General features: G+C 45.7%; 1 protein-coding gene across 1 annotated transcript in view; it reads right to left on the bottom strand.

The window, feature by feature from the left end:
• Window positions 1-879: 879 nt before the first annotated feature.
• LOC142257690 (ephrin-A3-like) overlaps window positions 880-14,170 on the bottom strand; it is a 183,196-nt gene continuing 169,905 nt past the window's right edge. The window contains exons 2-5 of the mRNA XM_075329825.1: window positions 6,348-6,761; window positions 5,576-5,641; window positions 5,400-5,477; window positions 880-1,117 (exon numbers count right to left, since the gene is read on the bottom strand). Coding sequence (XP_075185940.1) covers window positions 996-1,117; window positions 5,400-5,477; window positions 5,576-5,641; window positions 6,348-6,761 — 680 coding nt within the window. The 3' untranslated portion in view covers window positions 880-995. The remainder of the gene's footprint in view (window positions 1,118-5,399; window positions 5,478-5,575; window positions 5,642-6,347; window positions 6,762-14,170) is intronic.

Raw genomic sequence — 14,170 nt, 5'->3', positions numbered from 1 at the left:
AATGCCTAACGGGCATAGGCACTAAAGTAATAACAGCCCATAGGTGTGGCCGCCAGTTGTATGTTGTGGGCCGGGGCAGAACAGGGCCCTGTGGATCACAAGCTCTAGGCAACAGCTCCTTGGTCCTGTCTGCTCAATGATATTATTCAAGAAATCACAAGACCTCGATAGTGTCCACTAGTGTCAGGGTTGTGATTTTAGTGCCGCAGGTTCAGTCTAAGGCTAGTTTCACACTTGCGTTGAACGGTATCCGTTGCATTGCGTTGTGTAACGGATGCAACGGATGTGTTGCATATAGTGGCACAACGGATGCAACGGATGCTGCAAAACAACGCAATTCGTTTTGATTTTTTTTTTTTTTTTTTTTACAGTTTTACCAGCGGCAGACTATTGTGAACGATCAGCTGATCTGCAGCCGGCCGCCGGGTGATCAGCTGATCGCTCCCAGTAGCCGGCCGCCGGGTGATCAGCTGATCGCTCCCTGCAGCCGACCGCCGGTGATCAGCTGAGCGCTGTCACTTGCCGGCCGCCGGGTGATCAGCTGATCGCTCCCAGTAGCCGGCCGCCGGGTGATCAGCTGATCGCTCCCTGCAGCCGACCGCCGGGCGCTCAATGCCTAACGGGCATAGGCACTAAAGTAATAACAGCCCATAGGTGTGGCCGCCAGTTGTATGTTGTGGGCCGGGGCAGAACAGGGCCCTGTGGATCACAAGCTCTAGGCAACAGCTCCTTGGTCCTGTCTGCTCAATGATATTATTCAAGAAATCACAAGACCTCGATAGTGTCCACTAGTGTCAGGGTTGTGATTTTAGTGCCGCAGGTTCAGTCTTAATAAAAAAAAAAAGATTTTTGTTAAAAAAAAAAAAAAAAAAAATGAGATTAAGGACGCTGCTCCTCCTCCCATCAGCCGCTCCCCAACCTGCACAGTCCTTACAGAGTTCTGAATGTGGAGATTGCATTCATTTCTCCGAGGTCTTCAGCCTGAAACAAGAAAACTAAGACGCCAAGAGAGTCATTAGGAGCAGAGAGACGGCCACCGTCAAATGTAAGTGTTCTCGCTTCGGGCTCGTCCCACTAATGCTCTTCTCCAACTTGGGGATCTCTGGATTAAAGTTACCTGAAATACAGGAGGGAAAAGGTGAATGGAGGAAAGCAAGATCTGGTGTCCAACAGTAAAGCAGAAATGGGCTCAAGTGGCAGTCCAAGAGGCGGGCAGAGGGCACGGACCAGAGTCCCAGTCCAAGAGGCGGGCAGAGGGCATGGACCAGAGTCCCAGTCCAAGAGGCGGGCAGAGGGCACGGACCAGAGTCCCAGTCCAATGAGCGGGGGCAGAGGGCACGGACCAGAGTCCCAGTCCAATGGGCAGGCAGAGGGCACGGACCAGAGTCCCAGTCCAATGGGCGGGCAGAGGGCACGGACCAGAGTCCCAGTCCAATGGGCGGGCAGAGGGCACAGACCAGAGTCCCAGTCCAGTGGGCGGACGGAGGGCACGGACCAGGTTCCCAGTCCAAGAGGCGGGCGGAGGGCACAGACCAGGTTCCCAGTCCAAGAGGTGGGCAGAGGGCACGGACCAGGTTCCCAGTCCAAGAGGCGGGCAGAGGGCACGGACCAGAGTCCCAGTCCAAGAGGCGGGCAGAGGGCACGGACCAGAGTCCCAGTCCAAGAGGTGGGCAGAGGGCACGGACCAGAGTCCCAGTCCAAGAGGCGGGCAGAGGGCACGGACCAGAGTCCCAGTCCAAGAGGAGGGCAGAGGGCACGGACCAGAGTCCCAGTCCAAGAGGCGGGCAGAGGGCACGGACCAGAGTCCCAGTCCAAGATGCGGGCAAAGGGCAAGGGCCAGAGTCCCAGTCCAAGATGCGGGCAAAGGGCAAGAGCCCCGGTTGCAGTCCGAGATATGGGTGGAGGGTAGGGGTCGAGGTCATAGTCAGAGGTAGGCGGAGGGCAGGGGCCGAGGTCAGTCAGGGGATGTAGAGCGTGAAAAAGGTGATTGATGTAGGAAGGTGGAGAGTGAAGGTAGACGAGTGGGATCGTCCATGTGATGTCTGCAGAGGACTTAAACACCAGAGGGGACTAGCGAGACTGAACAACATGTCCCTTGAACACAAAAGTACATTTAAGCCAAGAGGAGACAGCAGATGGAGGTGACCGTCCAGTATGTAGGTCACAATATACATGGCGGCCGCCTACAAGATGCACATTAGACAAGGGTTTACTTACACAACACCCAAGGAGGTTTATATTTATGACAGGAGCAGCAGTGTCTTCGGGAGCCCAAAAACATTAAGCTCAGAGTCGCCCTGTGACACCGTCCTGCGGGCGGCAATAACAGCTAAACACGATGAAGGGAAGCAGCTCGTGTGATGATCTGGACGGCCAGGAACAATCCAATCTACATTCCAACAGCAGCAATGAAGCTGGTGTCTTAGTCCCGGGTAGTCAGAGCTCAATCACTAATCCAGTCAAACACTTGGCTGCAATTTCCGAATCTTTCGGGACGACACCGGGCACAAGTAGCAGGTGCCTGCAGACTACCATATTTGATGGGTGTGATGGCCTGTCATGGATGAGGCACGAGACCACTCTGCGGGTCATCAACTACCGATCTGCATCTATGGGCACCTCCTGTAGAATATGATCCGGACACCAGCATGTGAGGAAGTGTGAGAAACTGCTATGAGTCGACCATCCTGCAGGGGGAGACAGCGCACCACGAGTGAGCAGCAGGGCTGTGGAGTCGGTAAGCTAAACCTTCGACTCAGACTCTTCAATTTCCCTTGCACCGACTCAGACTCCACCACTCCGACTCCTACATATATTGCTTATAGTTAGGTGAAAAATTTATTGTAGGACATCAACATGTGTATGTGATCATCAGACATTTAATTTTTATGATACAATAATCAAGATATTTTAATAGAACATAAAATATATTTATTGGATACAACTTTAGAACACAAAAAACTAATAAATTGTAAATATGTAATACAATATGTAATATACAGTAGACTACATATATATCTTGTGTAATATATATACACACACACTGTATAATTATATATTATATATATTACATATTTACAATTTATTAGTTTGTGTTCTAAAGTTGTATTACAATAAATATATTTTATGTTCTATCTAAATATCTTGATTATTGTATCATAAAAATGATTAAATGTCTGATGTTCACATTATACTACAATATATTTTTCACTTAAATATGAGCATTATGCTAAATATTTAGTATGTTTTTGATGAAAAATGTTTTTTGTCACTTACATAGTGCATTACCTATATATATATATATATATTTATATATATATATATATATATATATATATATATATATATATATATATATATATATAAAACACTATGTAGGTGGCAAAAAACAGTTTTCAACAAAAACATAGTAAATAACATTTGTGTAGTCTATGAATTTGTTGTAAGACATAGAATTGCCTCCATCAGATCCTCCTTCACAGATGACCTGATCTGACCTAATATTAAGACTAGAGAACATCCTCTCTACAGTAACTTGGGTTGGAGGCAAAGCAATAACCACATGGGCAACATCTCTAACAATTTCCGGGTATAAAGGAATTGCCTCATGCACAGTCAGTTTTGATGAACGGTTGAATTTTTCTATTTCTTTGAGAGCAAGTGAAACATTTTACTGAAATCTGGTCAATCTGCTGCTATAGGAGACGGAGGGAAATCTTTTTCCTTGCGGCAACACTTTGCTGCTTCATGTCATCCAAATACTTCTCAAAGTTAAACTCCTCATCTGATGAGGATGAAGATATGGCAGCAGTAGCACTGTCAGGACCCAAGTCCTCTTGCGCCTGGCAGTCCTGTAGCCGCTCATCCTAACTGCTACCTCACTCAAAGCTTCTTTTCCTTTAGTAAGCTGTTGATCATCAAGCAGTATACGAAGACTTGGGTCCACATAAACAGCTGTCAGAAGAATTTTATTTTCCAATAGCTGTGTATCTCTCCATTTCATTGAAGCAGAAATGCCATCTGCGATTAAACCTCCTCTTTGGGACAGGCAAAATAGCAAGTTCTTCCACTCCCATATGAAAATGCCAGGAGTTAAATCCTCAGCTTGTAATTTTTTAGTCACGGTAAATGGGTGATTAAGCAATTCCTTCAATTTAGCCACCTGTGTCCAATGACCTTCATTTAAGGTTACTTGAGGGTTTACCATATCTATAAGAAATGATTTTAGTTCAAGCAATCGCTCAGTCATTAAATAAGTACTTCCTCACCGAGTGGCTTGATCAACAATTGCCCCTTTCCCAGCACATTTCTTCAAGATGGAATCAATTTTAGGGGTTCTGGCGGCAATAACCAACTTCCTCACTTTTCCAATTAGATTTCCAGCATGTCCGCCCAGTTTCACACATCCGGCTTTTCACCAGTTTGGCGGATGCGGCGCACGCCAGTATAGTACGATACAGTACAGTGGAAACACCACAACTTCCGGGTCACATGACAGCAGTTTTGAAGCAGCTTCAACAAGATCATCTAATCCTAAAGTATCATTTTGCTGTTCTTCTGTTGTAATATCTGTTTGTTCCTCCGTTACATGAGCAGCGCTGTGGCTCCATCTCACACATACTAAATCCTAAATTTTCTTCTAGCTGTTGTTCATTACTCTCATTCATCAGTTTAATTGTACTTATCAAGTTTGAAGCATTGTCCTTTACAATAGCAAGAACCTGTTCTTTTTTGAGTTGGTAATCTTGCAGAACTTTTTCCACTAAGGCCTGGAGAAGCTGGCTGCTGTGATGAGCTTTACTATCTGTTACTGCCAGTGTCTTGCTAACAATTTCTTTCTTCTTTACAAACATCGAATATTGATGGCAAAATAATTGAGTGAAATGCAGTGACTCTGGGCATCCAGCAAAGGCAATGGGTGACAAGATAGGACATTCAGACACAGCGTTTTGTGAGGATCCTCACAAAGAATGAGCAGTCAGCTTGTGTGGCCTTTTTCTAATGCTTTTTTATGAGCTCAAAAACCTTTCAGGTGATGCAGTTTTTTAAAAAGCTGATCTGCTTTTGCAGCTGACAAATGTATCCTCAAAAAACGCAGCAAAAACACTGTGTGAGAATGTAGCCTTAGATCAGGAACAGAACAGCCATTTATAGGACATTTCATAACTTTCCCAAATTCCTATGAAAAAATATTCAACACATTCTGCATTGCACTACTGTGCCCAATTTATTATATATTCTAGGAGTCGGAGCCGGTTCATTTTATACCGACTCCGACTCCATCAAAATGAGCTGCGACTTCGGCTCCATCAAAATTAGCTCCGACTCCGGCTCCGACTCCATCAAAATTAGCTCCGACTCCACGACTCCAACTCCACAGCCCTGGTGAGCAGACTCACCTAGGTCTTCAATCTTCACCTCTGGTCCTATCGTGAATTGGGGCAGGGTGGGAGCGTGCTTCTCTCCAGAATGAGCCGCTGCGGGGGAAGGACGACACCATTACCACGCGCCTGACGTAGTCCTGACAACAGTAAGCAATCACCATCCCCCCAGGTCCCAGGTTTTAAACACTTACTGGTTGCGCAGAACACGGACACTTTCATCTTCAGGCACGAGTGCCGGTGGTTGTGGGTTGGTGTTGCTGGAAAAAGAAAAAAAAACAAAAAACAATAAGAATGGGTGCAATGTAAAAATTAAGACTAAAATACCAGGAGGAACAACTGAAGGGTTCAACTGATTATCAGCAGGAGGGATCCTGTAAGGGGACCGGGGATGTCCATCCACCGGACGACAGATGACTGCAGCGGGAGCCTCCACCTGCCTGCTGTGATTAGTGCCCCCTCACATGTGACTTGGGAGTGAGGCCATCCCCCTTACATCCGGCAGAATTTGGGGTGCGAGGAGCCCATACATCAGCCGGACAGATCCCACAATCCGGTGTGAGCCTTCGCTCTGGGGTAGATGGATGGCAGTGATCACTCGCAGACTCAGAGGCAGCGGCTCCTCCTGTGTCAGTGAGCGACATCCACTGCACTGATCACATGTGCAATTCTATATTTTGACCACTAGGGTGAGATATGCACCAGTCTTATTACACCGCTGTATACAGGCATCCGTATTACAGGACAGTGCAGGCATGCAATACATGGTGCACAAACCCAGAGTCAGATGACACGTCCTCCATCTAACAAACGCAAGGTAAGACGCTTCCCTGTCGGAGGCTGCAGGCGGCTCACCACTGGGCTAAAATGTAACGCCTTGGTTCTGTTCCTGGGACACTGAGATCTCCAGCGCGCTTGCTGAATGTACTTGATGGCCCCAATGCGGCTCTACTCTCCGGTACTCACAGATGTAGTAGTAGTTGTGTCCCGCGTGGAACTCGTACCCCAGAGAAAAGGCGCTGTACCGCTGAAACTTCTCCGAGAACTTGATAGGGCTGTGCGGGGAGTGCGGCCGGTTACATTCCCAGGGCTTGAAGCCATGGCTGGTGTTGCAGGAGTGGTAGCCCTCATAATTCACCATGTACAGGATATACTGCTCCATCCGGTGATCCGCCATCGTATCGTTATAATGTGGGCAGTAAATGTCAAGGTAGTCGTTAACATTCACCTGAACCGTGTAGTCATTGCGTCGCAAACTGGAAGGAAAAAAAAAAAAGACATTAGTCCCATCAGCCGAGCCACCCCGCAGAGCAGGGACCCCTTCATCCTCCCCGCAGGAGCCGACCCCCGGGATATCCTGATCCCCAAACACCACACCATCTTTACACCAGAAGCCAGATAGGGTCTGCTGAAAAGCTTCTGACAGGCCGCCTCTGGTCACGTGTGTCCGTCAATACATCGCACGCACGGCTGAGCTGTAATTTGGATTTTTTCTCTAATCTCTGCTCTCAAGGCTGAGAATTAATTAGGAAATATTGAGCTGGACAAAAGCACTTAGTGATGGTCACGCTCCCCCTGTAACACACACCCAGACAGTGCCAGAGCAAAGAAACCGGATAATATAGAGCCGCGATCACATAAAGAAGAGATATGTGAGGATTATATAGAGCCGCGATCACATGAAGAACAGACGTGTGATGATTATATAGAGCCGCGATCACATGAAGAAGAGACGTGTGAGGATTATACAGAGCCGCGATCACATGAAGAACAGACGTGTGAGGATTATATAGAGCCGCGATCACATGAAGAAGAGACATGTGATGATTATATAGAGCCGCGATCACATGAAGAAGAGACATGTGATGATTATATAGAACCGCGATCACATGAAGAACAGACGTGTGAGGATTATACAGAGCCGCGATCACATGAAGAGACGCGTGATGATTATATAGAGCCGCGATCATTTGAAGAAGAGACGCGTGAGGATTATATAGAGCCGCGATCACATGAAGAACAGACGTGTGAGGATTATATAGAGCCACGATCACATGAAGAAGAGACGTGTGAGGATTATATAGAGCCGCGATAACATGAAGAGACATGTGAGGATTATATAGAGCCACGATCACATGAAGAAGAGACGTGTGAGGATTATATAGAGCCGCGATCACATGAAGAGACATGTGAGGATTATATAGAGCCGTGATCACATGAAGAGACGTGAGGATTATATAGAGCTGCGATCACATGAAGAAGAGACGTGTGAGGATTATATAGAGCCACGATCACATGAAGAAGAGACGTGTGAGGATTATATAGAGCCGCGATCACATGAAGAAGAGACATGTGAGGATTATATAGAGCTGCGATCACATGAAGAACAGACGTGAGGATTATATAGAGCCGCGATCACATGAAGAACAGACGTGTGAGGATTATATAGAGCTACGATCACATGAAGAAGAGACGCGTGAGGATTATATAGAGCCGCGATAACATGAAGAGACGCGTGATGATTCTATAGAGCCGCGATCACATGAAGAACAGACGTGTGAGGATTATATAGAGCCGCGATAACATGAAGAGACATGTGAGGATTATATAGAGCCACGATCACATGAAGAAGAGACGTGTGAGGATTATATAGAGCCGCGATCACATGAAGAACAGACGTGAGGATTATATAGAGCCGCGATCACATGAAGAACAGACGAGAGGATTATATAGAGCTGCGATCACATGAAGAAGAGACGTGTGAGGATTATATAGAGCCGCAATCACATGAAGAAGAGATGTGTGAGGCTTTTATAGAGCCACGATCACATGAAGAACAGACGAATGAGGATTATATAGAGCCGCGATCACATGAAGAACAGACGTGTGAGGATTATATAGAGCCGCGATCACATGAAAAACAGACTTGTGAGGATTATATAGAGCCGCGATCACATGAAGAACAGACGTGAGGATTATATAGAGCCGCGATCACATGAAGAACAGACGTGAGGATTATATAGAGCCGCGATCACATGAAGAAGAGACGTGTGAGGATTATATAGAGCCGCGATCACATGAACAGACGTGAGGATTATATAGAGCCGCGATCACATGAAGAACAGACGTGTGAGGATTATATAGAGCCGCGATCACATGAAGAACAGACGTGTGAGGATTATATAGAGCCGCGATCACATGAAGAAGAGACGCATGAGGATTATATAGAGCCGCGATAACATGAAGAACAGACGTGTGAGGATTATATAGAGCCGCGATCACATGAAGAACAGACGTGTGAGGATTATATAGAGCCGCGATCACATGAAGAACAGACGTGAGGATTATATAGAGCCGCGATCACATGAAGAAGAGACATGTGAGGATTATATAGAGCCGCGATCACATGAACAGACGTGAGGATTATATAGAGCCGCGATAACATGAAGAAGAGAGGCGTGAGGATTATATAGAGCCGCGATAACATGAAGAGACGTGTGAGGATTATATAGAGCCGCGATCACATGAAGAAGAGACGTGTGAGGATTATATAGAGCCGCGATCACATGAAGAAGAGACGTGTGAGGATTATATAGAGCCGCGATCACATGAAGGACAGACGTGAGGATTATATAGAGCCGCGATCACATGAAGAAGAGACGTGTGAGGATTATATAGAGCCGCGATCACATGAAGAACAGACGTGAGGATTATATAGAGCCGCGATCACATGAAGAACAGACGTCTGAGGATTATATAGCGCCGCGATCACATGAAGAACAGACGTGAGGATTATATAGAGCCGCGATCACATGAAGAAGAGACGCATGAGGATTATATAGAGCCACGATCACATGAAGAAGAGACGCATGAGGATTTTATAGAGCCGCGATCACATGAACAGACGTGAGGATTATATAGAGCCGCGATCACATGAAGAACAGACATGTGAGGATTATATAGAGCCACGATCACATGAAGAAGAGACGTGTGAGGATTATATAGAGCCGCGATCACATGAAGAAGAGACGTGTGAGGATTATATAGAGACGCGATCACATGAAGAAGAGACATGTGAGGATTATATAGAGCCGCGATCACATGAAGGACAGACGTGAGGATTATATAGAGCCGCGATCACATGAAGAAGAGACGTGTGAGGATTATATAGAGCCGCGATCACATGAAGAACAGACGTGAGGATTATATAGAGCCGCGATCACATGAAGAACAGACGTCTGAGGATTATATAGAGCCGCGATCACATGAAGAACAGACGTGAGGATTATATAGAGCCGCGATCACATGAAGAAGAGACGCATGAGGATTATATAGAGCCACGATCACATGAAGAAGAGACGCATGAGGATTATATAGAGCCGCGATCACATAAAGAAAAGACATGTGAGGATTATATAGAGCCGCAATCACATGAAGGACAGACGTGTGAGGATTATATAGAGCCGCGATCACATGAAGAGACATGTGAGGATTATATAGAGCCAAGATCACATGAAGAACAGACGTGAGGATTATATAGAGCCGCGATCACATGAAGAACAGACGTGAGGATTATATAGAGCCGCGATAACATGAAGAGACGTGTGAGGATTATATAGAGCCGCGATCACATGAAGAAGAGACGTGTGAGGATTATATAGAGCCGCGATCACATGAAGAAGAGACGTGTGAGGATTATATAGAGCCGCGATCACATGAAGGACAGACGTGAGGATTATATAGAGCCGCGATCACATGAAGAAGAGACGAGTGAGGATTATATAGAGCCGCGATCACATGAAGAACAGACGTGAGGATTATATAGAGCCGCGATCACATGAAGAACAGACGTCTGAGGATTATATAGAGCCGCGATAACATGAAGAGACGTGTGAGGATTATATAGAGCCGCGATCACATGAAGAAGAGACGTGTGAGGATTATATAGAGCCGCGATCACATGAAGAAGAGACGTGTGAGGATTATATAGAGCCGCGATCACATGAAGGACAGACTTGTGAGGATTATATAGAGCCGCGATCACATGAAGAAGAGACGCATAAGGTTATATAGAGCCGCAATCACATGAAGAAGAGACGCGTGATGATTATATAGAGCCGCGATCACATGAAGAGACGCGTGATGATTATACAGAGCCGCGATCACATGAAGAAGAGGCATGTGAGGATTATATAGAGCCGCGATCACATGAAGAAGAGACGTGTGAGGATTATATAGAGCCGCGATCACATGAAGAGACGCGTGATGATTATATAGAGCCGCGATCACATGAAGAAGAGACATGTGAGGATTATATAGAGCCGCGATCACATGAAGAATAGACGTGAGGATTATATAGAGCCGCGATCATATGAAGAAGAGACGTGTGAGGATTATATAGAGCCGCGATCACATGAAGAACAGACATGTGAGGATTATATAGAGCCACGATCACATGAAGAAGAGACGTGTGAGGATTATATAGAGCCGCGATCACATGAAGAAGAGACATGTGAGGATTATATAGAGCCGCGATCACATGAAGAAGAGACGCATGAGGATTATATAGAGCCGCGATCACATGAAGAAGAGACGTGTGAGGATTATATAGAGCCACGATCACATGAAGAACAGACGTGTGAGGATTATATAGAGCCACGATCACATGAAGAACAGACGTGTGAGGATTATATAGAGCCGCGATCACATGAAGAACAGACATGTGAGGATTATATAGAGCCGCGATAACATGAAGAGACGTGTGAGGATTATATAGAGCCGCGATCACATGAAGAAGAGACGTGTGAGGATTATATAGAGCCGCGATCACATGAAGAAGAGACATGTGAGGATTATATAGAGCCGCGATCACATGAAGAACAGACGTGAGGATTATATAGAGCTGTGATCACATGAAGAACAGACGTGAGGATTATATAGAGCCGCGATCACATGAAGAACAAACGTGTGAGGATTATATAGAGCCGCGATCACATGAAGAACAGACGTGTGAGGATTATATAGAGCCGCGATCACATGAAGAAGAGACGCATGAGGATTATATAGAGCCGCGATAACATGAAGAACAGACGTGTGAGGATTATATAGAGCCGCGATCACATGAAGAACAGACGTGTGAGGATTATATAGAGCCGCGATCACATGAAGAACAGACGTGAGGATTATATAGAGCCGCGATCACATGAAGAAGAGACATGTGAGGATTATATAGAGCCGCGATCACATGAACAGACGTGAGGATTATATAGAGCCGCGATAACATGAAGAAGAGAGGCGTGAGGATTATATAGAGCCGCGATAACATGAAGAGACGTGTGAGGATTATATAGAGCCGCGATCACATGAAGAAGAGACGTGTGAGGATTATATAGAGCCGCGATCACATGAAGAAGAGACGTGTGAGGATTATATAGAGCCGCGATCACATGAAGGACAGACGTGAAGATTATATAGAGCCGCGATCACATGAAGAAGAGACGTGTGAGGATTATATAGAGCCGCGATCACATGAAGAACAGACGTGAGGATTATATAGAGCCGCGATCACATGAAGAACAGACGTCTGAGGATTATATAGCGCCGCGATCACATGAAGAACAGACGTGAGGATTATATAGAGCCGCGATCACATGAAGAAGAGACGCATGAGGATTATATAGAGCCACGATCACATGAAGAAGAGACGCATGAGGATTTTATAGAGCCGCGATCACATGAACAGACGTGAGGATTATATAGAGCCGCGATCACATGAAGAACAGACATGTGAGGATTATATAGAGCCACGATCACATGAAGAAGAGACGTGTGAGGATTATATAGAGCCGCGATCACATGAAGAAGAGACGTGTGAGGATTATATAGAGACGCGATCACATGAAGAAGAGACATGTGAGGATTATATAGAGCCGCGATCACATGAAGGACAGACGTGAGGATTATATAGAGCCGCGATCACATGAAGAAGAGACGTGTGAGGATTATATAGAGCCGCGATCACATGAAGAACAGACGTGAGGATTATATAGAGCCGCGATCACATGAAGAACAGACGTCTGAGGATTATATAGAGCCGCGATCACATGAAGAACAGACGTGAGGATTATATAGAGCCGCGATCACATGAAGAAGAGACGCATGAGGATTATATAGTGCCACGATCACATGAAGAAGAGACGCATGAGGATTATATAGAGCCGCGATCACATAAAGAAAAGACATGTGAGGATTATATAGAGCCGCAATCACATGAAGGACAGACGTGTGAGGATTATATAGAGCCGCGATCACATGAAGAGACATGTGAGGATTATATAGAGCCAAGATCACATGAAGAACAGACGTGAGGATTATATAGAGCCGCGATCACATGAAGAACAGACGTGAGGATTATATAGAGCCGCGATAACATGAAGAGACGTGTGAGGATTATATAGAGCCGCGATCACATGAAGAAGAGACGTGTGAGGATTATATAGAGCCGCGATCACATGAAGAAGAGACGTGTGAGGATTATATAGAGCCGCGATCACATGAAGGACAGACGTGAGGATTATATAGAGCCGCGATCACATGAAGAAGAGACGTGTGAGGATTATATAGAGCCGCGATCACATGAAGAACAGACGTGAGGATTATATAGAGCCGCGATCACATGAAGAACAGACGTCTGAGGATTATATAGAGCCGCGATAACATGAAGAGACGTGTGAGGATTATATAGAGCCGCGATCACATGAAGAAGAGACGTGTGAGGATTATATAGAGCCGCGATCACATGAAGAAGAGACGTGTGAGGATTATATAGAGCCGCGATCACATGAAGGACAGACTTGTGAGGATTACATAGAGCCGCGATCACATGAAGAAGAGACGCATAAGGTTATATAGAGCCGCAATCACATGAAGAAGAGACGCGTGATGATTATATAGAGCCGCGATCACATGAAGAGACGCGTGATGATTATACAGAGCCGCGATCACATGAAGAAGAGACATGTGAGGATTATATAGAGCCGCGATCACATGAAGAAGAGACGTGTGAGGATTATATAGAGCCGCGATCACATGAAGAGACGCGTGATGATTATATAGAGCCGCGATCACATGAAGAAGAGACATGTGAGGATTATATAGAGCCGCGATCACATGAAGAATAGACGTGAGGATTATATAGAGCCGCGATCATATGAAGAAGAGACGTGTGAGGATTATATAGAGCCGCGATCACATGAAGAACAGACATGTGAGGATTATATAGAGCCACGATCACATGAAGAAGAGACGTGTGAGGATTATATAGAGCCGCGATCACATGAAGAAGAGACATGTGAGGATTATATAGAGCCGCGATCACATGAAGAAGAGACGCATGAGGATTATATAGAGCCGCGATCACATGAAGAAGAGACGTGTGAGGATTATATAGAGCCACGATCACATGAAGAACAGACGTGTGAGGATTATATAGAGCCACGATCACATGAAGAACAGACGTGTGAGGATTATATAGAGCCGCGATCACATGAAGAACAGACATGTGAGGATTATATAGAGCCGCGATAACATGAAGAAGAGACGTGTGAGGATTATATAGAGCCGCGATCACATGAAGAAGAGACGTGTGAGGATTATATAGAGCCGCGATCACATGAAGAAGAGACATGTGAGGATTATATAGAGCCGCGATCACATGAAGAACAGACGTGAGGATTATATAGAGCTGTGATCACATGAAGAACAGACGTGAGGATTATATAGAGCCGCGA

This window comes from Anomaloglossus baeobatrachus, chromosome 12 (assembly GCF_048569485.1).
Source record: "Anomaloglossus baeobatrachus isolate aAnoBae1 chromosome 12, aAnoBae1.hap1, whole genome shotgun sequence".
In the NCBI taxonomy this organism is placed as follows: Eukaryota; Metazoa; Chordata; class Amphibia; order Anura; family Aromobatidae; genus Anomaloglossus; species Anomaloglossus baeobatrachus.
The sequence above is the reverse complement of the archived record's forward strand: the minus strand, read 5'-3'. Positions and strand labels throughout refer to the sequence as shown.